This window comes from Chelonoidis abingdonii, chromosome 6 (assembly GCF_003597395.2).
Source record: "Chelonoidis abingdonii isolate Lonesome George chromosome 6, CheloAbing_2.0, whole genome shotgun sequence".
NCBI classification, from domain to species: Eukaryota; Metazoa; Chordata; order Testudines; family Testudinidae; genus Chelonoidis; species Chelonoidis abingdonii.
This window is the reverse complement of record NC_133774.1, coordinates 122,797,696-122,820,386: the sequence shown is the minus strand read 5'-3', so window position 1 is coordinate 122,820,386 and position 22,691 is coordinate 122,797,696. Positions and strand designations below refer to the sequence as shown.

At 42.7% G+C, this 22,691-nt stretch overlaps 1 protein-coding gene across 1 annotated transcript in view; it reads left to right on the top strand.

The window, feature by feature from the left end:
- Positions 1-22,691, top strand: part of ECPAS (Ecm29 proteasome adaptor and scaffold) — an 87,673-nt gene that overhangs the window by 24,666 nt on the left and 40,316 nt on the right. The window contains exons 3-17 of the mRNA XM_075067502.1: positions 1,607-1,723; positions 4,626-4,744; positions 5,981-6,130; positions 9,314-9,485; positions 10,072-10,211; positions 11,810-11,891; positions 12,145-12,264; positions 12,449-12,534; positions 12,821-12,899; positions 15,904-15,953; positions 16,426-16,492; positions 16,588-16,710; positions 18,297-18,400; positions 19,212-19,335; positions 22,071-22,151. Of these exons, the coding sequence (XP_074923603.1) occupies positions 1,607-1,723; positions 4,626-4,744; positions 5,981-6,130; positions 9,314-9,485; positions 10,072-10,211; positions 11,810-11,891; positions 12,145-12,264; positions 12,449-12,534; positions 12,821-12,899; positions 15,904-15,953; positions 16,426-16,492; positions 16,588-16,710; positions 18,297-18,400; positions 19,212-19,335; positions 22,071-22,151 (1,614 nt within the window). The remainder of the gene's footprint in view (positions 1-1,606; positions 1,724-4,625; positions 4,745-5,980; positions 6,131-9,313; positions 9,486-10,071; positions 10,212-11,809; positions 11,892-12,144; positions 12,265-12,448; positions 12,535-12,820; positions 12,900-15,903; positions 15,954-16,425; positions 16,493-16,587; positions 16,711-18,296; positions 18,401-19,211; positions 19,336-22,070; positions 22,152-22,691) is intronic.

Here is a 22,691-nt window from a genome sequence, read left to right as displayed (position 1 = left end):
AACAGGAAATGAAATTCAAAAGTTTGCGGGGCTTTTCCTGTCTACCTGGCCAGTGCATCCGAGTTCAGATTGCTGTCCAGAGCGGTCACAGTGGTGCACTGTGGGATACCGCCTGGAGGCCAATACCGTCGATTTGCGGCCACACTAACCCTAATCCGATATGGGAATACCGATTTTAGCGCCACTCCTCTCGTCGGGAGGAGTACAGAAACCGTTGTAAAGAGCCCTTTATATCGATTTAAAGGGCCTCGTAGTGTGGACGGGTGCAGGGTTAAATCGGTTCAACGCTGCTAAAAATCAGTTTAAACACGTAGTGTAGTCCAGGCCACAGGCAGACAACTGCTTTCTTCACCAGTAGAAACATGCGTTATGGCTTCAGGAGTAGCTCCAAAAGTAACCCCCTCTGGTGGTAACAAAGGTGTAGGTAACCAGGGTGAGCGCTACATCAAAAAGAAAGGAGTTGCAACTTTCATGCAGTCTAGATAGGAGAAAAAGCACTCATGGCCACTGCTGTTATCTGCGGTTCAAGAAGTAGCAGAGATTTGAACAAGTTATCCAAGTTGTTAACTTGGGTAACACAAGATGTGCAGACTCTCCCGGCTGAGATAGTAAAGGTCAGCGCTGCTATTTCCTCCAGTCATTTTCCCCTAGCCTGCCAACACTGATTCTGTATTCTCCATGCTGCGTTTCAGCTGGCTAACTCTCATCCAAAGCCCAGTCTCAGCTAGACACCAGGAAGGCTGATGGTGTATATTGGGTAGATCAGGCCCAGGTGCTTCAGGAACAGAGTTGACCGTGTGCAGTCTGGAGTGTTTGACCATGCTGGACTAGATGAGGCACTTTGCAGGGGAGAAGGTGGTATACAAACAGAGCTGTCCCTTGGGTAGGGTGAATTGGGTGACTGCTCTGGGCCTCGTGCTTTGGGGGCCCCATGAGCCTGTGCGATTGGCTGGCACAGTTGGTCTCAGAGACAAATCCGTCACTTCCGCCCTGGGACTCCCGCGCTGGACCCTGCTCAATTGGCTGGCACGGTCAATCCCAAAAGAGAGGAATCAGTCACTTCCGCCTCTAGGGATGTCCCTGTATACAAATGTTTTAGCTCAGTTTAATTACTGTCTCGTTTAATTGGAACCCTTTTTCTTTTATCAGACTAATTTGGCAACCGCCACAAGTGCTAGATTTTCAGTACTAGAATCATCCTCTGTCCACAGGCTACAGCACTGATGGCACATTGCAACCTCCCCCACATCACTCTGCCAGCATTCCTCCATCTTGAGATACAGCAGCCAATTATTTATAGAGAGCCAAGTTAACTCTCCGTAATCATTCCTTCCTTGACATCTCTTCCAGTCCTGCTAACAAGGGCACCACTTGTGGTGTATGGTTTTGTGATGTGGATGAGAGTCTGCTAGAAAGTGTCTGGATACCACCAATGCATTTCATGCAGGCGAATGGATAATATGATAACTGATGCCAGCCATTTTGTCAAAGAGTTGGGAACTAAGTCATGCAGAACTCTTTGGCCTGTTCTTTGTTTAATGGATCATATTGTATTGAGAAAATATTGAATGCAAAGCTGAGGTTAATAATTTTTTCTCCCTCCCAGGTCATGGAGCTCCTAGTTCATTTGAATAAACGCATCAAAAGTCGTCCAAAAATTCAACTTCCAGTAGAGACTTTACTAGTCCAATACCAAGATCCCGCTGCAGTTTCCTTTGTCACCGTAAGTACTGTTCTTCCAAGAACATTACCTGATGTGTACAAAGGTGAGCTTTCTATTCTTTAGAGGCTCCTCATGGTACTCAACTCTGCCAGTTCCCTTCAGTAACATGTTGTTGTGATATGAGAGATGCTTTAAAGTGACTTAAAATAAACAACTATATGCGACTAGCATGGGTGAAACTAGTAGTTTTATGAAACCACTAAATTGCTGACAATTTTTTGTGAGACCACTTCAATTATTCTCCAACTTTCATGAGTACTTGAAATTGACAGATTTGTTGTTTGTATTAGTCACACCTAGAGGCCCCATTGTGCTAGGTGCAGAACCAGTACCTGCTGAGTGAATCTCTGCCCTGAAGAGGTTAAAATTTAGGGCCACGATCCTGTAAATATATAAACATGTGCTTGTCTTTATGCACATGAGTAGTATGTATAAGTGTTTTTAGGATCAGGGCCTTGATGAGACAAAGCAGGGAAAAGGGAATAATATCCCCATTTTTCAGAAGGGGAAACTTTATCAGGTTCATTTAGTCTTCAAAAAAGAAACAAACAAAAAAAACCCCTAAAATTACTAATCACTTTGTGAAACTAGTGAAGACCGTTCTTAGCTGAACTGTAGTGCGTGTATTACAAATACTGATTTCATAGGAAAGACTGCAGAACCTTGGAAAAGACCTGTCCTCCCTCTCATTGCCCTACTGCTAGCCCATGCATGTTCTTAATGGAAAATAACACTGTGGGTGCAGAGATGGAAATGTTTAGACTGTTAAACTGTCATTAAGTAGCATTCACTTCCGCTGGAGCCCTGGTTGTCCAAAAGCAAGAGCTAACAATGGGAAAAGTTGTACATGAGCTTTACCTTGGACGAGGCCAAGGATTTACAAGATGTTCATATTTTGTAGAACACTGAGAAAAACATCTTGTGTGACAGTAAACTTGAAAAGCAACTTTGTGTGTCATCATTGTTGTCTATGGCAAAAATCTGCTGACAATCCTATACTGAAGTGATTGTATGTTGTTTTCTCTCAGTGTAGTCAGTTTTGTGATGTTTTAATAAATACTGTGACTACAAAGAAACACACCTTTGCATTGTGTTGGTCGGCTTCACAGTGCTAAGAACATAAGAACATTGTGAATCTCTGCTTATATTTCATTACTGAACATTTAAATTGAATACCACAGAGGTCACCTAAGAGTGGTCTTTTGCTAACTTCTCACAATGTTTTGATCTTTTAAAACTTTATTAATCAGATAAACCAGTCAAGGTCATGTGCGTGCAAATTGGGGAAGAGCTGCTACCATTTCAGAAGATGATAGTAATTTAGTAGGTCCATGCTTAACTTAATCCAGCTGGAGTAACATGGTTAGATAATTGTTAAGTATAACAAAGCCTTCAAATTCTTATCAGACGCCTGGGCTTAATTTTCAGTTACACTTTGTCTTTAAAAAAAACAAAAAAAAAAAAAACTTGGCTCAACGAATTTTCATCCAGGGCTCAAAATTCCTGTTCATGCAAACTGAGTCCTTATTTATCCACAGATCAAATGTACTGATCCAACATTATCAAGCCATTATGACTAAGCTTTGACTTTGAACAACTAACTCTACACTCTAGAGAGTAGTAAACTCTGTGGGTATTTTGTCAATCTCAACCACGTGGCTGAAGACTAGACTGCCATCTCTAGTGGTAGTTCTAGTAATATGGGCACTTGTGCACTGGGAATTGGATTGACTCTTGCACCCTAACACAATTGTTTTAACTAGGTCATTGAACAGCCAGCAGGTAACCATTCTATATCACTACAACACTGAGCTGGATTTGAACCAGTGCGGTGCAAGGAGTTCCTCTCCTGTTATCAGCTTCTTGTGCTGTCCTATCCCACAGCTCTGTATTTTTTATTTTATTTGCAGCTTTTAACAAGGAGGATTTAGAAATGTTTTCAAAGGACTCTTGCTTATGTTGCAGATCTCCATAGTTACCCAATAGTTCAGTTTTTATTTCCTTTCAGAAATAAGGGGCTGAGAAAGTGAGAGAGAGGCATTCTCCTAAGTGCCTGTCCTGGGGTGCACTCACCACAGGTGGCGCCTCCTCTTGGTTGCTCAGGAGACTAGCTCTGGCCAGGCATTACGCCATCCTCTGGTGCTGTCTCTCCCATCGTCCTCTTGTCCTGCGGACCCAGAAACTGCAACCTCGGCTTTGTGACTCAGCCCTCTGGCTAGGTCACTACATGGTTCCCCTTCTGTGGGGTGTAACAGTCTGTCCTGGAACAAATAGTTCTAGGTGATTCAGTGTCCTCTGCCTAGTATGTGCCGTGGCTGACAGGGGAACCCAGGCTCACCTTCTACTTTGGGTTCCAGCCCAGGGGTCCTCTCTTCAGCAGCCAAGGTCTGGTCTCCTATTCCTTGCTGCTTTTCCCCTGAGCCTTCTCCTACCTTCCTGCTCCCCTGTTTACCAGCCTCCCAACTCCCTCCTCCCAGGGAGTATCTGCCACTTACTTCCCTGCAGCCCCTTCTGTTGCCAGCTACCTGGCTTTATATAGGACCCTTCTGTTCCTGTCCAGCTGAGCTTCATGTCTGATTAATCAGTCTCTGCTCCCTGGCTGTTCCAGGTGCCACCTATGGGTTAATTGGGCCTAATTTACTCTCTCAGGGCCAGTGTGGAGAGTACATCCTGTCAGTGCTTTACTCAGGAAACCTTCCATTGACATCAGCAGTGATAAGAGCTGAATAGGTGCAGAACCTGCCAGTAGAAAACTGTCGGTTAATCATCGTTAGCTCTGGAAATAATTGCTTGGTCTTTCAGACCCTCAGTTGTTACATACAACGGTGTCAGAAATGTACCATATGGGGCTAGTTTAACATTTTCATTGATGTTACATATTATATTTTTTTTACCCTTGCAGAATTTTACTATAATTTATGTTAAGATGGGTTACCCTCGTTTGCCTGTGGAAAAACAGTGTGAATTGGCGCCTACTCTCCTCACTGCAATGGAAGGGAAACCGCAACCACAGCAAGACAGGTATGATTATCTGCACTTGGAATGAAAGACACCTATATCGTTAGAATAAAATTAAATGCACTTTTTCTTGGTGATCATTTGTTTACCTAGAAACACCTGTATGTTGGATAATATATTCAGAAATCCAGCTTTGCTTCCTAACCATTAGTTAGCATGGAGGATGCATCAGGTCAGAGATTGTCTCATATGTTGAAACTGTATAATGCCCAGCACAATAGGGCCTCAATCTGATAGGGGGATGGGTTCTCTAGGTGGTACTATAGTACAGATATGTCTAAACTTTCAAAAGCAGCTGATGTTTTGGGGTGCCCAACTTGAGATACCTTAAAGAAACCTGACCTTCAGAGAGCGCAGAGCACTGGCCCTCTGAGAGCTGGGGCATTTTAAAGTATCACATTGGGCACCCGAAAATTGAGGCATCCAAACTCGTGTCATGTTTGGAAATGTATCATAATAGATAAGATACTGACTATTACAGACCAGATATAGGAGCTGCTGTGTGCTCAGCACTTCTGGCAGTGTAAAGGGGCCCTAAAATGAGTGTAAATGATATCTTCACTTACTTGGAAGTGCCTTTATGCTGCCAGAGTGGTAAAAAATGGTTTAATTATAAACGAGAATCGGGTGAAATCTTGGCCTTGTTTGAAATCAGTGGCAAAGTTCCGGTTAACTACAGTGGGGCCAGGATTTCAACATAGGCGTGTAAGGTGGGAACTGTTGGGTGCTGAGGCCTTTTGGAAATCTGGCTGAACATGTACAGCAAATAGACATGGTGTATGTATGTTTCATAACTCTGGGTCTGATCTCATGAGGTGCTAATCTCCCTCTACTCCAGTTACTTTCAATGGGATTTTGAGGGTGCTGTGCAGGATCAGAGCCCAAGTTTTGAACGAGATGTTCTCTGTGAGTCTCTCTTTGGTTGCAGTTTCTGAAGCGTGTGTGTGTGTGTTTACATGAATTCACATAAGTACAACGTAGTAATGTTCTTAAAAATGTGGACATAGATAATTAATTCTTATTGGTTGTGGGCTTGTATTTTTTGTTGTTTTGTTTTTTTAAACACAACCCCCAATTTTCTTTGTGCCTCCCATTGTTAGACATATTGGGTATCAAATGAAAGCTGCCAGAATAGGAATCGGTTGACTTTCCTAAATCTCTGCTGTACAGTTTCTATTTAATGCTAAGAATCAAAAGGTGTTTTTGTAAATAGTGGCAGTAAATGTAATTGTTTTTCAGCCTAATGCATCTTCTAATACCAACCCTTTTTCACATGAAATATCCTGTTGAACCATCGAAAGCAGCTTCTCCATTTAATCTTGCTGAAAAACCAAAGACTGTACAGCTGCTCTTGGACTTCATGTTGGATGTGCTCCTTTTGCCTTATGGGTAAGTGAGGGCGAGCGCAGCAAAACCCTGTAACACTTGAAGTATCTTGTATGATGGATGATCGGAAGTGTGCACAAAAGAGACTTTTTTTTTTTTTTTTAAGGTGTGCTCCTTTACCTCTCATTCCAATAAAATCGATGAGGCTCTGATTTAGGAAAGTACTTGAACAGGCACCTTATTTTAAATTTGTGAGTAAGCCCATCCCTATTCAGCAGAGGGCTTAAGTGCTTTATTCAATCTATGCCTTACAGATCTCTCATTGACTTCCGTTGGGAGTAGGATCAAGCCCTTAGAGAGGTAAACTGTAGTTTTAAATAATCATGATTTTTACAATAAAATAAAAATCAAACTGATTCATCATCTCTCACCTGCACCTCCCCATTTCTATGCTTGGTCTGTTGGGGCCCGACCATCCACGGTTCTGAGCACTCCCAACTGCACTAGATAGTAATGGGCAGTGAGGGCTTATATCTCACAGGATCGACCCCGCAGCAATGAGATTGATGTTACGACTTTCTGCTCATTAGAGATGTCATCTGATTAACAGCTGGTGTGGGTATGCACATCAGCTCCCAGAGCAAGTTTGTGTACACTTATTATTTACAGAGCAGTTTGGTTTTACTGATCTTGCTCTTCTGCATATTTAATCAATACTTTACAAAAGCCACTTCCCTTTGACTCTGTGTTTGGTACTCATTTATATTGTTCCGGAAGAATTCACTTGGAAGGACATTGGAAATTATTTTAAAAGCAGGACTTCTCCTTCCCCTTCCCCCTGGATTGTCACTTGACTGCAGGTGACAGCTGGGATGTTCTAATGCACCTGAGTGAGTTAGGAGGACACACCCTTTTATATTACAGTGAGACTAGTGCTCCTGGTGCACTTTGGGTGAGATTTTCAAAAGCTTCAAAGAGCTCTGGGCAAGATTTTCAAAAGTGACCAGTGATTTTGGGTGCCCAACTTCCGACATCTTTAAGACGCCTGATTTTTGGAAAGTGCTGAGAGGGTATCTTAGTTTGGGCATCCAGAATCACTGGCCATCTTTGAAAATCTTGGTTTGTGTGTGGAAACTATGCATAGCCTGTTGTAATTTTTGATTTACCCTTCTTGACATAAAATTGCTCAGTGGAACTTACTCTGTGATTATGCTTCATGGGTCTGATTTGGTCCATGTGTACTGAAGCCGTTATGCTGATAAATCTATCAGGAATGAGTGCTATCTAAATAGATCCTTATTACGTTCTGTTATATTTAGTGGTACAGCCTGGAGGGGGAAGGAATATCTCAGTATTAGGCTATGGCTATTGATCAGGCAGTAGAAGGATCTGTATTCCTGTTCTATAGGTGATAGTTTGTTACAAGCTGTTTCCTTTACCATGTTCTGATCTGAACTTCTGCTGGAACTGAATCTTGGAGTGAATGACCAGGTCTCTGTTCCCAGTAGCCTACTGCATAGTTGCTTGATTGTTTTGTCTCCGTAAATTTTAGTGCTAAATGTTTCTTGGAGGCTCCAGCTTGCAGTATGATTTTTAAAAAGGGCTTAAAGGCCCAAATCACACAGTTGTTTAAACTCTGCTTCAAAGATCATCCTCTAGAGTTGGGATGAGCAGTCGCCTGCACTGCTGAGATTGTTTTCTGTCTTTGTTTTCTGCCACGGCAGATTCTGATTGTTCAGAGCAATAGCAAATTTTTCACATTGGTCTCTGTGCTACAGTTCTCATGTTCTTATTGGTTTAGTTGGCTCCCCAGCACACAGGGGGAGTGGCTGTTACCCTGGCCCCTAGGAATGCATGTGGGTGCTCGCAGAAAGACTTGGCTGGTTACTTTCTGAGAATACGTGAACACTGGATCTAGAGGTGTAACTTCCAGGGCATGTAGACGTATGTGTGTTAACTGATGGAGCTGACATGATACAAATAGCAGTGCAGCCGTTGCAGTGCAGGCCATGGGCTAGCCACATGAGTAAGTACCTAGGTGTGATTGTACTCGGTGGCCATCCAGGCTAGTGCAAGAACATTTACCCGAGCTAGCGTCAATACCTCTAGCCATGCTGAAAATGAAACCTCCAGTTCCAATGTTGACGTACCCTATGAAAACCAGGGCCTGAGCCCCCAATTTGAATTCTGTTGTCTGTCTCCTCTATCAACACTGCAGAGATGGGCTGTTTCCAAGGAGTATTTGTTTTTTTTTTACCACAGCTCTCCCCTCTCTTCACATCCCAGGGTTGCCCCCTGAGCAGTAGGAGGCCTGCTTTATGCTTTCTATGTGTTTTTCATGCATCCCAGCCTCCTCTGTGAGACTAAGGGGCTCATAGAAGATTAGGGTTGGAAGAAACCTCAGGAAGTCATCTAGCTCAACCCCCCTCATACAGGCTCCAATTAGTACTTGTGTAAGAATTTTTATCAAATACAGTATTTAATGTGTGTGGAATTCTCACACTGTAGAACCTCATTAATTCTTAATTCACAGATCCACTAACCTGCTAACGCTCACCCAAAAACCCTGCTATCCCTCTCCTCTCTCAACAAACATTTAATAGAGCGTTATTGGGAAGCCTGGAGTTACTGGGTCTTTGTTCCTTTCGCAGCGTTTACGATAGTAGACTGACTGTTATGCTGGGAAGTATCATCTGAGCTACTTGCTCAATTAACAAACTACATTTTGTGATGCACTGTTGTGTTCGCTTACAGGCTAACCTGTAACTTGCAATGGATCTTGGCAAGGCGCTGCTGTGTGTTTAAATAATCTTACTTATGTATATATGTGACCTTGCACTCCATGTGTTTTATGGAAATATGCTTATAAATGTGAATATGATGTAACTGGAATATGCTTTATGCAAAAGGTCTCTTGTAAGGGATCATTACAAAGCTTATATCTACTGAGTATGTTCATCCTGTTTGCATGAATGTATCATTCTTGTATCTGAAGCTAGAAATATGAAGTACTACTCTGAAGTCCCAAACTGGGAGGGATGACGGGCTCAGAGGTAGTTTCAGCACATCAGGTGACAGACCCAAGGGGTCTCTGTGACCGAACCTGTCACAATATGGTCAAAAATATTTGAGGGGAAGGGAGGAGTGATATTTATTTTGATCTCTTAGATGCTTGTAATGAGGTATTGACTTCAGTTCATAGGATAGTTTAATAAGTCTACTCAAGTGTTACTTTTTTCCTTCCAGATATGTACTGAATGAATCCCAGGGTCGCCAAAACGTGCCATCGGCACAGGGCTCTTCTGCATCCAATAGTGCTGGAAGTTCGGGGATCCCTCAGCCTCCTCCAGGGATGAGCTTTTACGCAGCCAAACGGGTAATTGGAGATAGCCCATGGACACCTGAACAGCTGGAACAGGTAATGCAAATCACGTGGGCTATGCAGGTGTATGAAACGGGAACTTCAGTAAAACGACTTGGTGGGTACAATGGCTGCAACATGCAAGGAATGCATGGTGTGGAAGTAAATGCAGAATTCACTCCAAAAAATGGCTTGTCCAGCTTGTATGTAAAGCACACGATGCCTGACTAGGTGTGTGTAGTCTGTGGCACGTTATTTTGAAACCTGCACTTCATGCATTAAAGCACCTACAAATGATTAGAGTGAGACAGAGGTTTGAGGCTGCCACATTTTTCCTTCTAACTTTAAAACATATTTTCAGAACTAGCTAGTAAATGCCCAGCTGAGCTCTGTCTTTGCCTGTGTCTTTCTCCTGGATGTAATAGAGTTTCTGAACTCTTCTTTCAGTTCATTTGCAGGGGAGGTTTAACATAACTCTTCGCCACCTAGAAAGCTTAGCTTCTCAGCTGAGGAGTTGGAAGGAGTGAGAGTTTCTCTCTCTAGGATTACAAAAGGCCCAGATTTCAGTCTGCTAAACCTTGACATTAATGTGGCACGTCAGCTGGTCAGTAATTTTTACTTTCTCTTCTACGTTGCTGAGCAGTGTAAACTGGGAATAGTAAAGTTCATTGAAGCTGAACAGGTACCAGAGCTTGAAGCTGTCATACACCTGGTAATAGCCTCCAGCGACACACGACACAGTGTAGCAACTGCGGCAGACCTGGAACTGAAAAGCAAACAAAGGTAATGGCTTCTGTTTAAGAATTGGGCACTGGCATTTCTAATAATAATATTTGCAATTGGTGTAGTGATCCTGAAAGGGTACAGGCTGAGAGGGGACAGCAAGTTTATCAAATGGGAAAGTCACACTGCTCTCTGGCAATGGACATTTATCCCGCTGGCTAATCGCTTCAGCATTGCCCTGGGATATCATCTTCCACAACAGCAACAACAAGGTTTCTGTTAACCCATCATCTTGCAGGATGACTATCTCCTCCCCAGCCAATGCTGACTGGAAATAATGCTCCCCCTGGAGGAAAATCTGTGATTTTTACCTCAGGCCGGCAGGTTTAGTTGCTATGGCTGTTTGCTGAGTCGCTTGCTAAGCAGAGGCTGCTCTGTTCACACAGGAGGTGTTCATGCAGCTTGTGGTTGGCGCATACACAGACTGGTTTCCTTATTATTGGAGCTGGATTGGTCAGCCTTTTGAATGTGTGGGTGAATTCTGTACTGCTGAGAGTGTGGGGCTAAATAGTATTGGTTTGAGCCAAGCACAGCATAAGCAAGTGATGTGACACCTTCTCCAGTGCACCTCAGTCATGGCCAGAGAGATTATTTTAATTCATTGGAATAATTTGGTTGAGGAAATGACTCCGTTCTTTCAAGCCTGGTTGTTCACTCCCCTTGTGGTGGTATTGTGAGCCCTAAGAACTGCATCAACATGTTTGTTTAAACACATCTTACATTATGTATGCAACTGCTAGATGTCCCATATGTTAACCCCGTGTTTAGGGCTCAGTTGTTATAGGCAAAAATACGTGTGCCCTCCCTCCTTGATTTTACGTGCACACACTCTCTCTCTCTCTCTCTCTCTCTCTCTCTCTCTCTCTCATATATTTTGGCTCATTTGGCTGTGGACACCACCGTTTAGAGAACAACATAGGACACTGGGCTGAAAGGTCCTCGGTCAATGATTCAAGCCCAGCTCAGGTCTATAGTGACAAAGTTGTTCTGGTCAGCTGGCTGTTTGTTGGCCTATGTGAAACAGGTTTGGACTAAAGCCGCTTCCCAGCTTACAAGGGTCCCTGTTGCTAAAACCACCATAGTGATTGCCCTCCCGGTTGACAGACTCATTGGAGAGGCCAAGGGTGAATGAGACTGGAGCTTGAAGTATCTTCTCCCCTGTAGGGGTGTCCCAGCCAGGTCAGAGTCAAGGCTCAGTGGTAAGAAGCTTGTGGTCCCAAGTGCCCATGCCAGGCCAGTTTTGTGGATAAGCGGAAGTCTTTGTTTTAGAGGGCAGCCACTTGGGCTGAAAGTGATTCCCTCTCCCGCACTTCCCCTTCAGTGGGAAAGGAAGAGAAGGGAACAACTGCGGGTTTTTCATTGCTTATTTGGAAGCAAAAATCATCTGTGGAGTACCTGGCTGTGATGACTTGCTTTTAATTTCTTGTAATTCTTTACCTCATGACTGCAGATTGTAGGTGGTCTGAGGGTGAAATTAGGCTGCACTTGAAGCTTATTAGATTTAGTTTTTTCCCCTCAGAACATTACACAGTGCTGTAAAATATATTTGTAAATAATTAAGGCATAATTTTAACTAGTTCCTTTAACAATTTCTTTAGCTTAATTGACTGGAATAATCCTACTATCGTCAACAAAATGTACAAAGTGTACCTTGGGGATATACCACTGAAAACTAAAGAGGTAAGACTTGCTTCCAGAGCTGTGTTCCTGCTTTGTTCATGAGGATCTTATTTTATTTGCCTTGATTTATTTGCTGGACAAAGCATCCATTTTTAGTTTGTCGCTTCCTTTGATCTTTGTTTTTGCCAAGCAGTTGCTGTTGAGTAAATATTTTTTTTTCTTTTTTGAAAAAGATACACACTTCTGTAAATTATTAACAATCAAGTAGTAGTAGCCACATCCAAAGAAATATCTTCCATCTTGTTCCTGACAGGGAGTTGTTCTGAAGCCAGAACTGAAACGAGATCCAGTCAGCACCCGGGTTAAATTAAAGATTGTTCCTCATCTTCTGCGTTCCAGACAAGCTGCAGAAACATTCCCAGCTAATATTCAGGTAACACCTTCACTCCACAGCAGCTATTAATAACATATCTACTACTACTGTATCATTCCTCCAGTGCCTAGGATAGAGTTGAAACTTAACTACTGCATGTGATAGCTAGGGAAGGAAGGGAATGCAAATAATATTCGAAAATTAAACCAGTCACTGTATCGGATCTTCTCATGCTTCCCACCAGGTGGTGTATGATGGACTCTTTGGTGCAAATACAAACACGAAACTAAGAACTCTGTCCCTGCAGTTTGTACATCATATTTGTATAAGGTAAGCAACTCAGCAGGTTTATGGGAATAGATGCAAAACTATTTCAAGCAATTTACAGAGACAGCTTTGTATGGTAAATATGCAGTTGTGCTGAAGGCAAAGAATATTTAATTCTATTGCACTTGGGTTTTTTAAAAATACTGTATATCTTTTTGTATGTTAAGCTGTAATACTGGCAGAACAGAGAAGATGATCATGGCAGTTAAAAAACACAATTGGTTTCTGGTATCAGGGACTGTAGGAGGTGCAAAGAATATATTTTAACACTTTTTCTTTTAAATTCCAGTTGTCCAGAAAGTAAAATAAAGCCACTCGGCCCAATGCTTTTAAATGGACTTACGAAACTGATTAACGAATACAAAGAGGTGAGCTGAAAGGTTTTGTTGTAAAGTCACATTTATTTAGCCCTGGTCTACACTGGGTGGGGATCGATCTAAGTTACGCAACATCAGCTATGTGAATAATGTAGCTGAAGTCGACGTACTTAGATCGACTTACCGTGGTGTCTTCACCCCGGTGAGTTGACTGCTGCTGCTTCCCTGTCGACTCTGCTTGTGCCTCTCGCGGCACAGGAGTACATGAGTTGATGGGAGAGGGCTTGGGGGTTGATTTATCACGTCTAGACGAGATGTGATAAATCGATCCCCACCGGATCGATGCTGCCTGCTGATCCAGTGGGTAGTGTAGACATACCCTTAGAGAGACAACGTGGTGAGGTAATACCTTTTATTGGACCAACTTTTGCTGAAGGTATTACCTCACCCAGGGCCATCCCTAGGGGGGATGTGGGGCCCAGGACAAACCACCCTCCCCACTCATCTCCTCACTGTCCACTGGGCAACTGCTTGCCTCTCCCCCTGTCTGCTGCTCGCCTCCTCACCCTGCTCACCCTCCCACCTCACCTGAATATCAGGACAAATGGTGTCTTGATCTTAAATCGGTCGGGACACAGGCCAAAGGGCTGAATATCTTGACAGTCCCGATTTTATCGAAGCACGGGGACTCTTGAAGTGAGAGGCCTGGGGCAGGAAAAAAAAAAAAAAAAAGATCTGATTCTTATACTTCATTGCTCTTGCACAATGTTTATTTTAAAAGAATGTATAAGGAAATATTTTCAGCAGATAGAGAGAGAGGAAAGGTGATCTCCTGGTACTGAACTGTGATCCAAGAGGCCTGGACTAAATTCTCCACTCTTCCATAAATTTCCTGTGTGACCTCTGCAAGCCATTTGGCTCTGTCTTGCAAACAGTTATGCACATGCATGTGAGTAGTCATGTTGATTGAAAGATTTCCATGGCACTGTTCATGTACATGAAGTTAGCACATGTGTAAGTGTTTGCAGGACTGGGACTTTATTCTCTCATTCCTAGATCTGGGGAGGTACTTAAGCGCATGTATAATTTTAAGTATGACCTTGATGTCATTCACTGCCTGATGAAACTTCCGTGTAGTGGTCTTCAGGTGTAGGCCCAAGCAGAGTGCGTTGCAATAGCTTAAGACAGAAGTATACAATCACTTTATACAAAGCACTGGTTAGAGTCTGCAATCTGCATCGGAGGGGATAAGCTCCAACCTTCTGCCCTAACGAAGGCAGAAGACTGTGCACGTAGCCACGATTGTAGCTTACCTCCCAGGAGCAGCCAAAGGGCCAAACTTAGATTGTAGACCATATTGCAAGGGTACGTCCATCTTTTGTCAATGGAGGGTGCGGAAACTGCTTTTATCAGGTCCTCCAGATGCTTCTCCATTGTGCATCAGCAACATCTTGCTCCTCTCTGGGTTGAGCTTGCAAAGGGAAAAGTGAGGCTGTGCGCTGGCAGGGTTTGAAAAATAAAGAGCTGCAGAGTAGAGTGTGGTCCACAGGCTGGAGGATTGGTTGCATTGGGTAGACCACTTTGCTGCCTTTTACAGTTTTTGATAACAAGCTAAGTTGAACCAAACACATTTTAAGAACCTTCTGATTCAGGGATGTTTTTGTTAACTACCAATTTAAATGCCAATAGCCTCCCAGATGTGGGGAGGAGGTGGTGAGGACAGGAAAATAAAGGGAGTAGGGCAGGGAGGCAGTGAGAGAAGTAGGTGAGGGGATGTAGCAATGTTAATGTTGGTGAGACATGAGAGAGTTTGGTAAACAAAAAAAAAAACTGCATTAGATGCACGTTACTTAAAGCAAGGAGAAAACAGAAAGGATAGGAGTGTTGCCGGTAAATGCTGGGTATATAATGTAAATCTCTCTCTCCCTTGTGTGAGGCGCATTGATAGTGTTTGTGGAGTGTCAGTGAACAGAGCGCAGTTCCAGTCAGTGGTGATGGGCCAGGGTAGCCTCACAGCGATTATTGTGATTGCATCCAGGAGCCGCAGTTGTGGAGCTAGATCCCTTTGTGCTAGGCTCTGCATGGGCCTGATTGCGATACCCTGACTCAGGTTGAGGGATTGTGTAGGTGAACACGCTGTACGTGGCAAACAGGTGTAGATCTACCCCACGCTAACTGGCTGCCTGGGTCCTGCTGCCGCACGCTGGAAGTTCCTTCATGCGCAGCAGCAGGGTCCACGTGGCCAGTTATCGCACAGCAGACAAGTTTGATTGACACCTAGCTTGCCATGCACTAGCTGTTCGTCTAGACGTTCCCTGAGTAATACCTTCCTCCATGTGAAGTCAGTGGGACCCAAGGCGGGTAGGGTACTGTTGGGATGGTATCACTTCACAGGTACTACCAACCATAACTAAGGGTGTCGTACTCTGGCCCAAAACACGATGCAGGTTTTCCCAGTGTCTTTTCATAAAGCAAACATTTTTAAAGCACGTTACCAGTGCCTGATCATGCAAATCCCTTCCTAGTGCAGATTGTCCCCAGTACGTGACTCCAGTACGGCTGTCGGATGAGGGGTACTGGTATGAGTGGGGTGAGCCTTTCCTTTCCTTATGAAGGATGTGGTGGGTGTGCAATTAAGAAGTGGTTGGATGGCTGCTACCGTAGCAAAGAGTTTAAATTATTGTTAGCCCGGGGACCCTGACACTGTTGTGTGATGGGTGACAGGCTCTGCTGGAAGTTGGCTGGGGTCAGTGGAAGGTGTCTGTCACTTGCTGGCCATTTCACATACCTACCAAATCCCAGCAGTTTTTCTTTCTTGAAAGATAACAGCAGCTTTTTTGGCATAATTTTCTGTTTCTGTGGGAAGAATGTAATGCATCTGTTCTTCATTTACAAGGTGCTTTGCTCTAGGATTTGATTATTTTCTGGGGCTCTCTGTCCCTGAAACATGTTTCAAAGGTGAGGAGACAGGATATAAAGTAATAGCATAATTATAAGGGATAGATATGTGTGTCTCTCTCTACTGACTTGACTTTTCATTGTTTTATAATTCAAGGACCCCAAACTGCTGTCAATGGCCTATTCCGCTGTTGGAAAACTCTCCAGGTAACTAAAATTCATTTTAAGTAATGGGGTGTCGGATATATTTTCCAAAGCAATTTGTAACTCTGTCAGCAGGCAGGCGAGTTAGTGTCATGCCACATGGCCATTTGCAACGGAGCACAGTGTGTGGAGAAGCACTGTGATCTCTGCATCTGTAAAATGAAAGATGGTGGTGGTGGTGGATCATTATGGTAGTTCATAGAAGCATGCAGAGAAGATCTAATAATGGTTCTCTTCTCTAGATTGCTGCAGGTTTGTTAATTTATGATTTTTAGGGGCGGTTAGCATGCATGAACTCCATGAGCTGTGTGTTCAAAAGTGGACCTCCGAACTGGTTATCAAATTGACTGTTTCATAGAATGTCTTGATTTCTGAGCCATGCTGAGTGGTTGTTAGTGGGAGTAAATGCAGGGTATGGATATGGCTTTGCTCTCAAATTCTTTTTAAAAAACCTACTCAAGTGATTCTATTTCAGTCGAATGCCTCAGCTGTTTACCAAGGACATAGCTCTTGTCCAGCAGTTTTTTGAAGCTTTGTGCAAGGTAAGTGATAACATGGGTTTGGGAGGTTATTATTTAATGCTCTGTTTTGGGGAACACATTAGAGAGTAATGAATCCTCTTGTTTTCATATTGCAGGAAGAGCCTGATACCAGGCTTGCTATTCAGGAAGCCTTGTCTATGATGGTTGGAGCATATAGTAGTTTGGAAGGAGCACAGCGAACACTTATGGAGGCTCTTGTGGCTTCATACCTAATAAAGGTATTTTATTAGAGAGAAATATCATTTTTTAAAGAAGTCAGATCCGCCTGGTATGACCCAAATACTCTTATTTTATCAAGGAACCCCTCTCCCCTCCCGCATCCAAATTCTGTTTTTGGTTTCAAACTAACGAGAAAAAAATCAATGATTCACTCAGCTCTAATCTTTAACACTGTCTCCACTGTGTTTTGTTAGAGATGTTCTGTTCTTCCATTTTCCTTGTACTGTTACATCTATGCAGAGGCTTTCCATGTCATGAAGTAAAATGATTTGAAAATGTTCTAGTGACTGGAATAATGAGATCCGTGCACCTTTCTTTTTCTTCAAAATTTCCCTGTATCCAGGCCTGTCCTTTTCAGAATTGCTTGTAGTGCAGCTTAATATGCGCCTGGAGGTTCTGCAGTTCTATGGATAGTTGTGCACGCATTTCCTGTGACATACACATTTACCTGTGCAAAACTAGGTGTACAAATGCATGACAGATATCTGGGCCTCCAGACAGACTCTGTCCTACCTCTGGAGATTCTCTCCAGATCTTGTAGAGAGGCTGGGACTCACTGAGCTAATAGTTCTTTTTTTCATCTCTGGCTACTGTTCTATTTATTATGGTCTAATCCTGCAAATTCTTGTTTTATAACTGCTTAGATGATTAAGAATTTGAGATCATGGCCCATGATTCCTCATAGTGTGTGTGTGTGTGTGTGTGTGTAATTACACATTTAATAATTCATGCTGTGCTTACTGCAAAAACTGGTGGTGGTTTTTCTGTGTCCTGCTGCACCAAGAATTGGTTTAGAGAGGTGGCCTTGCATTGCCCAAGTAGGAGCTGAGACGCAGTAGTGTACCAGATACGAATACTATTAAGGCTGGTCAATTTCAAGTACAACAGCCTTTTCAGTGTTCATTTAAGTAGCTACTTCAGTGCTGTGTTCTTTTCACTTCAATACCAGTTTAGGATTGGAACCTTCACAGGACTGTGTTTGTTCCTCTGGGGCAGAAGTAACACAGAATGGTGTGTAACATAATAGAAGGACGTACTATGACCTCTTCTGATCTTGAAGAAAATTTTTAAATCCCAAGTACAGCCACTGTTTTCCATAGGAATTCTCACAAAATGTCTATGAAAAAGGATGTTGCTAATTACATTTATGGTGGATGCTCTGACTAGATATGTTTCCAAATGCACTTTCATGTTTCCTTCCACTTCCATAATTACTTTTGGCTTAATTGGATTAGATCTAAAGTGAAGATGGTTTAGATATCTGTTTGCATGCATACCACATGGAAATCCTTTGTTTTGGCTGCAAATTTTTGTTTGCATTATAGTAGAAACTAGAGGCCCTAGCAAAGATCAAGACCTACCGTGGCAGATACTGTATGGACACGTACATCTAATTTGTCTGGATCCATAACTTGAAGGGGCAAAACAATTATTTCCTTCTCCAACTGAAATAAACTTTTTTTTTTTAATTGTTGAAACAACAGTTTAGGTTCATCTTAAGGTTTTTCTTTCATGGAATTGCCTTCGTTTAAAAAGCTTTCTGTTTTGATGGGCTAATGATGATTTTTATTTATTTATTTTTAAGCCTGAAGTCCAAGTGCGTCAGGTGGCTGTGAAATTTGCAAGCACAGTGTTCCCTTCAGATCACATCCCTTCCAGATACTTACTGCTTTTAGCTGCAGGAGATCCGTAAGTTTCAGGAGGTGTTAATTTGCATCTGGGTTAAAATAAATAAAAAAATTCAGTGCAGTTGTTTGGAAATTGGCCATTGTGTTGTAGCAGTAATGGCAGACTTGCAGAAACCTGTAGCTCTGCCTTATCTTGGCAAGTTAGGGAGGAAGAAGAGAAATCAAAATCTTTCACAGAGTACTTTTGTCTTTTAGTTTAAACCAGAAAAACAAAGTGGGGTGAAGGATGGGAAAGCAACACTTTAACCTTGGTAAGGATGTACTGACAATGTCAAAGCTTAAAGTGCTCAAGCTTTGATTTTTACCAAGCCATCATATAATTAAATTAAGCCAAGTAAATCAGTTGCAGCTAGTGTGTCTTGCACGGCATTGGGTTAGTGATGCCCGAGGAACTGCTGGTTCAGATAAGTACTTCACGAGAGGACTGGCAATGGGTCAGCTAAGGGCAGGGCCATAAAATGGTGAAAAAGAAGAGGTGAAGAGAGGAAAACAAAACTTCTAGGGTGGGAGAGTAGAAAGACTGGAAACTGAAGGCAGTTTGTATAGATTGATTAAGACACTAGCCTGGTAAGATTGAGAACACTGTGATATGTAAGCCAAGACAGTGTCTCATCATCCAGTCTCCTTTCTTCCAGAATCAAAAAGCTTGTTATTTTCTGTAACCTGCAGCTCGTTCTCTGCAGTGTTTAAAAAAGCTTCCTTCCTTAAAAGCCCACTCTCTCCCCAAGAAATGCATTTGTTGTTTGTTAAATAACATTTTCTCTGTGCTTGTGTGCAAATGACTTTCCTTTCTCATTTTTTCCCTTTGAAAGACGGGAGGAGGTGCATGGAGAAGCCCAGCGCGTACTGAGAATGTTTCCTGGTAAAAATGAAAAGGAGAGTGCTGGTAAACAGATGCCTTCCTTCCCAGAAATGGTCCATTACATTCAAGACAAGGTACAGCACCGCAGCACGGGTGATCACTGCGGCAAGGCTTGTAATGATTGCAGGCTTTTTTTTTTACCCCCAAGGCAGTGTTGTTAGCTGAAGTTCGAGGAAACTGGTCCTTTGAAATAACCACCAGCGGGGAAAGCTTGCACTGCTGCTGCATGTTGAATCAGTTGTATGGGGGGAGTTCAATCTGCAGGGCTGGTCATCCAGCACCTTACACAAGCAGTTACTCCACACAAACAATTCTTAAAGGAACAAAGACCATGTGTTGGCTGGCCCAGAGAAAGGGAGGAATATATTGTACAGCACGTAAAACCGTTCCAATATATGGAGAGAGAAAATGGAACAAATGAGGGAGGTTGCTATTAACTAAAAGGCTTAATTAATCATCTTCATAGTAACTCAGTGGAAAAATGAAAATAATGACCGTGTGAGTGACATCATGAGTCCTACAGTGTGAGATGCCCCAGGGCCTGATGTGACTTACTGCTCTCGCAGTTTGTTCCCCTCCGTATGCACTTAAAGGTGACCTGTACGGATTTAAATAATGGGCTTGTTCCCTTCTTTGCTTTTCTTATGAAGTATAAAGTCTGAAATGACTTTTTGTTTTAAAAGGGATTTTTTCTGCATTTTTTTTTTTCTTCATTAGGAATATCACGGATGTCAAATTGGGACTTAACTGCCTTTATAGCAGGACCTCTGGGAGGTCTCAGGGATATTTATTGTGACAGATGATACTTTAGTGTCATAGTCATAGAGTTTAAGGCCAGAAGGAACCACCAGCTCATATAGTCTGACCTTCTGCATACTGCAGGCCATCAACACGAGCACACTAAACCCAACAAATGGAATTAGACAAAAGTATTGCAGCCCACAGTCCTTCCTGATCCTGTGCAGGTGACTGGCTGAAGTTCTGAAGCCTGAAATTTAGGTACATAACATAAATTCATGGCTGGTTTATACTCATTTGTTCTTGTATGAGCATTGTCCTTTAGTTTAAATAGCTCTTCACTCTCCTTGATGTATTTTTAGAGAGCAGTCGTATCCTCTCTCAGCGCTGTTTGGTAAGCTAAACAAGCCAAACTCTTCCAGTCTCCTCTCCTAAGATAGGTCCTTCATTGGCCTTGATCATTCTATTTGCTCTTCTCTGCACCTGTTCCAGTTTGAATTCATCTTTCTTGAACATGAGTGAACAAAATTGTACCCTGTATTTTAAATGAGGTCCTACCAGTGCCATGTACAATGGCATTAATTCTTCCCTATCCCCACTGGAAATGCTTCTCCTGATTCATCCTAGAATCCCGTTTTGCTTTTTTCATAGCTGCATCACATTGGTTGCGCATAGTCATCCTGTAATTGACCAGTACACCTAGGTCACTCTCCTCCTCTGTCACTTCCAACTGATGAACCACCAGTTTGTAGCAGAAATTCTTGTTAGACACTAAGCACTTTGTGCTATTGAATTTCATCCCATTTCTGTTTCCCCAGTCTTCAAGGTCCTGCTGTATAATATTCCGATCCGCCTCTGTATGGATAATACCCCCCAACTTTGCATCCTCAGCAAATGTCGTTGAACTGAGGAGAGAGTGTGTTGAATCGCTAGCAAAATCTTCCTTTATCCAAAATAGGAGTCGTTCACCTTAAACAGGTGTTCAGACCCCTCCTTTTCCCTCCCCACACACACTCGAGATTGCAGAGTCCTTCAGCTTAGACACAACCTGAATTTCCAGTGTGAAAAACAAACAGGAGAACCCCCTGTCCACACGCTCACTATTATTCAGGTCTTTTTTTTAAACAGATGCATCAAAGGATACACAACTAATTTTTCCCCTTTGCTGAGGCACCTTTAAGTGTTTGGTTTTTCATATGCAAGTGGTGAATAATAAATATGTGCCGGAGCTGGTCCATATAAGGAACACGTTACGGCCAGGGTCAGTGTGCAAAATGACTTCCCTACACATTAACACTTGTTCTAAAAATCTAGAGAACTAAATTTAAAGGAGGAGTAAGATCCAGTGTTTTGAGAGCCTGGAGTAATGGGCTCTGATCCAAAGTCTTCCACTCATTCACCCATTTGACTTTGGACGCTTGCTTAAGCTGTCTGTGCCTCATTAGGGCCCCAGTTAAGCAAAGAATTTGAGGACATAATTGATTCCACAATTGTTGAATCCAGGTCTAGAGCCATCGTACATGCTGATAAAGTAATGTCTGCCTACCTTATTGGGGTGTTGAAAGTAAGGCTGGTTGGAAGATGTCTAACAGAACCTTTTACTCTTGGAAGATGTTGATTTGTCGGAACTGAAGCATTCTGTGGGAATGTGTTGATTTTTGATGAGTTTCCAGGGGAAATCAGGCTGGTTTCCTGCTGGCTTCTAAGCTTTCTGACTTCTTGCTAGCCTGAGCTGGCAGTCTTCAAGCTTGGAAGCTTTTTTGGAATTTGGTTTGAAATTTTTGAAATTAAATGTTTTTTTTCTGAATAATTTTTTTAAAAAAATGTCTAGGTTTTCCTGTGGAAGGAAATTCCAGCTCTAGTTGTGAGCTTTAATTAATGATTCTAAAGCGCTTTTGAGATCTTCTGGTTAGCTGCATTTTGCGCAGAGTGTTTTGCTTATAATTACATTTGCTGAATGGAAGACAGTGGTACAATTAGTTGCAGCAGAAAAGATTATTATTATTATTAAATATGTGTGCCATTCACAGTCTGGAGTGTACCCTGCTAAATGTTTGTGTTTGTTATTTAGGCCTCTCACCGAATGAAAACTCCTGCTAAATACATGACCGGAACTGCAGTCCTGCCTTTCAATCCTGCTACGTTTGGAGAGGTAATTGTGTCTGTCTCATGGCAATAATGATACATTCTTACACATCATTATTTAACCTATGGGACCCTGGGAGAACAGTGGTAATAGTCTGTAAGGCACTGACCTGGGACTCAGGCAAAGTGGGTTCAGTTCTTTAAGGAATTCTGGGGACTTCATCTGACTTTGTCACAACCTCCTCAGTAGGCTTCCCTAAAAAGGGAGATTTGGGTTAGCTCAGTAGCTGGTGTGTCACTGTCAAGGAATGGCTTTCTGAGGAGGATGTATTGACAGTGCCTTCTTGCATACTCCTGGCATCCTAACCTCACAAAAGAAGGCACTGACAGTCTCCCTCCCGAACAGTGGGAAATGAAAGACAGAAGACACTGCACCCCCCAAGACATTGCTCTTGTAGCTTGGTAGCAGGTAGGGTGGTCCTGATGTCAGTGATGAACCTTAGACTCAATGAACCAAATTCAGAGGTGATGTGTTACTTACACACCGTAGGCTAAAGGATGCTACATTGGTGTAACTTACATGCTGAACTAGCTGAGAAAAGATGCA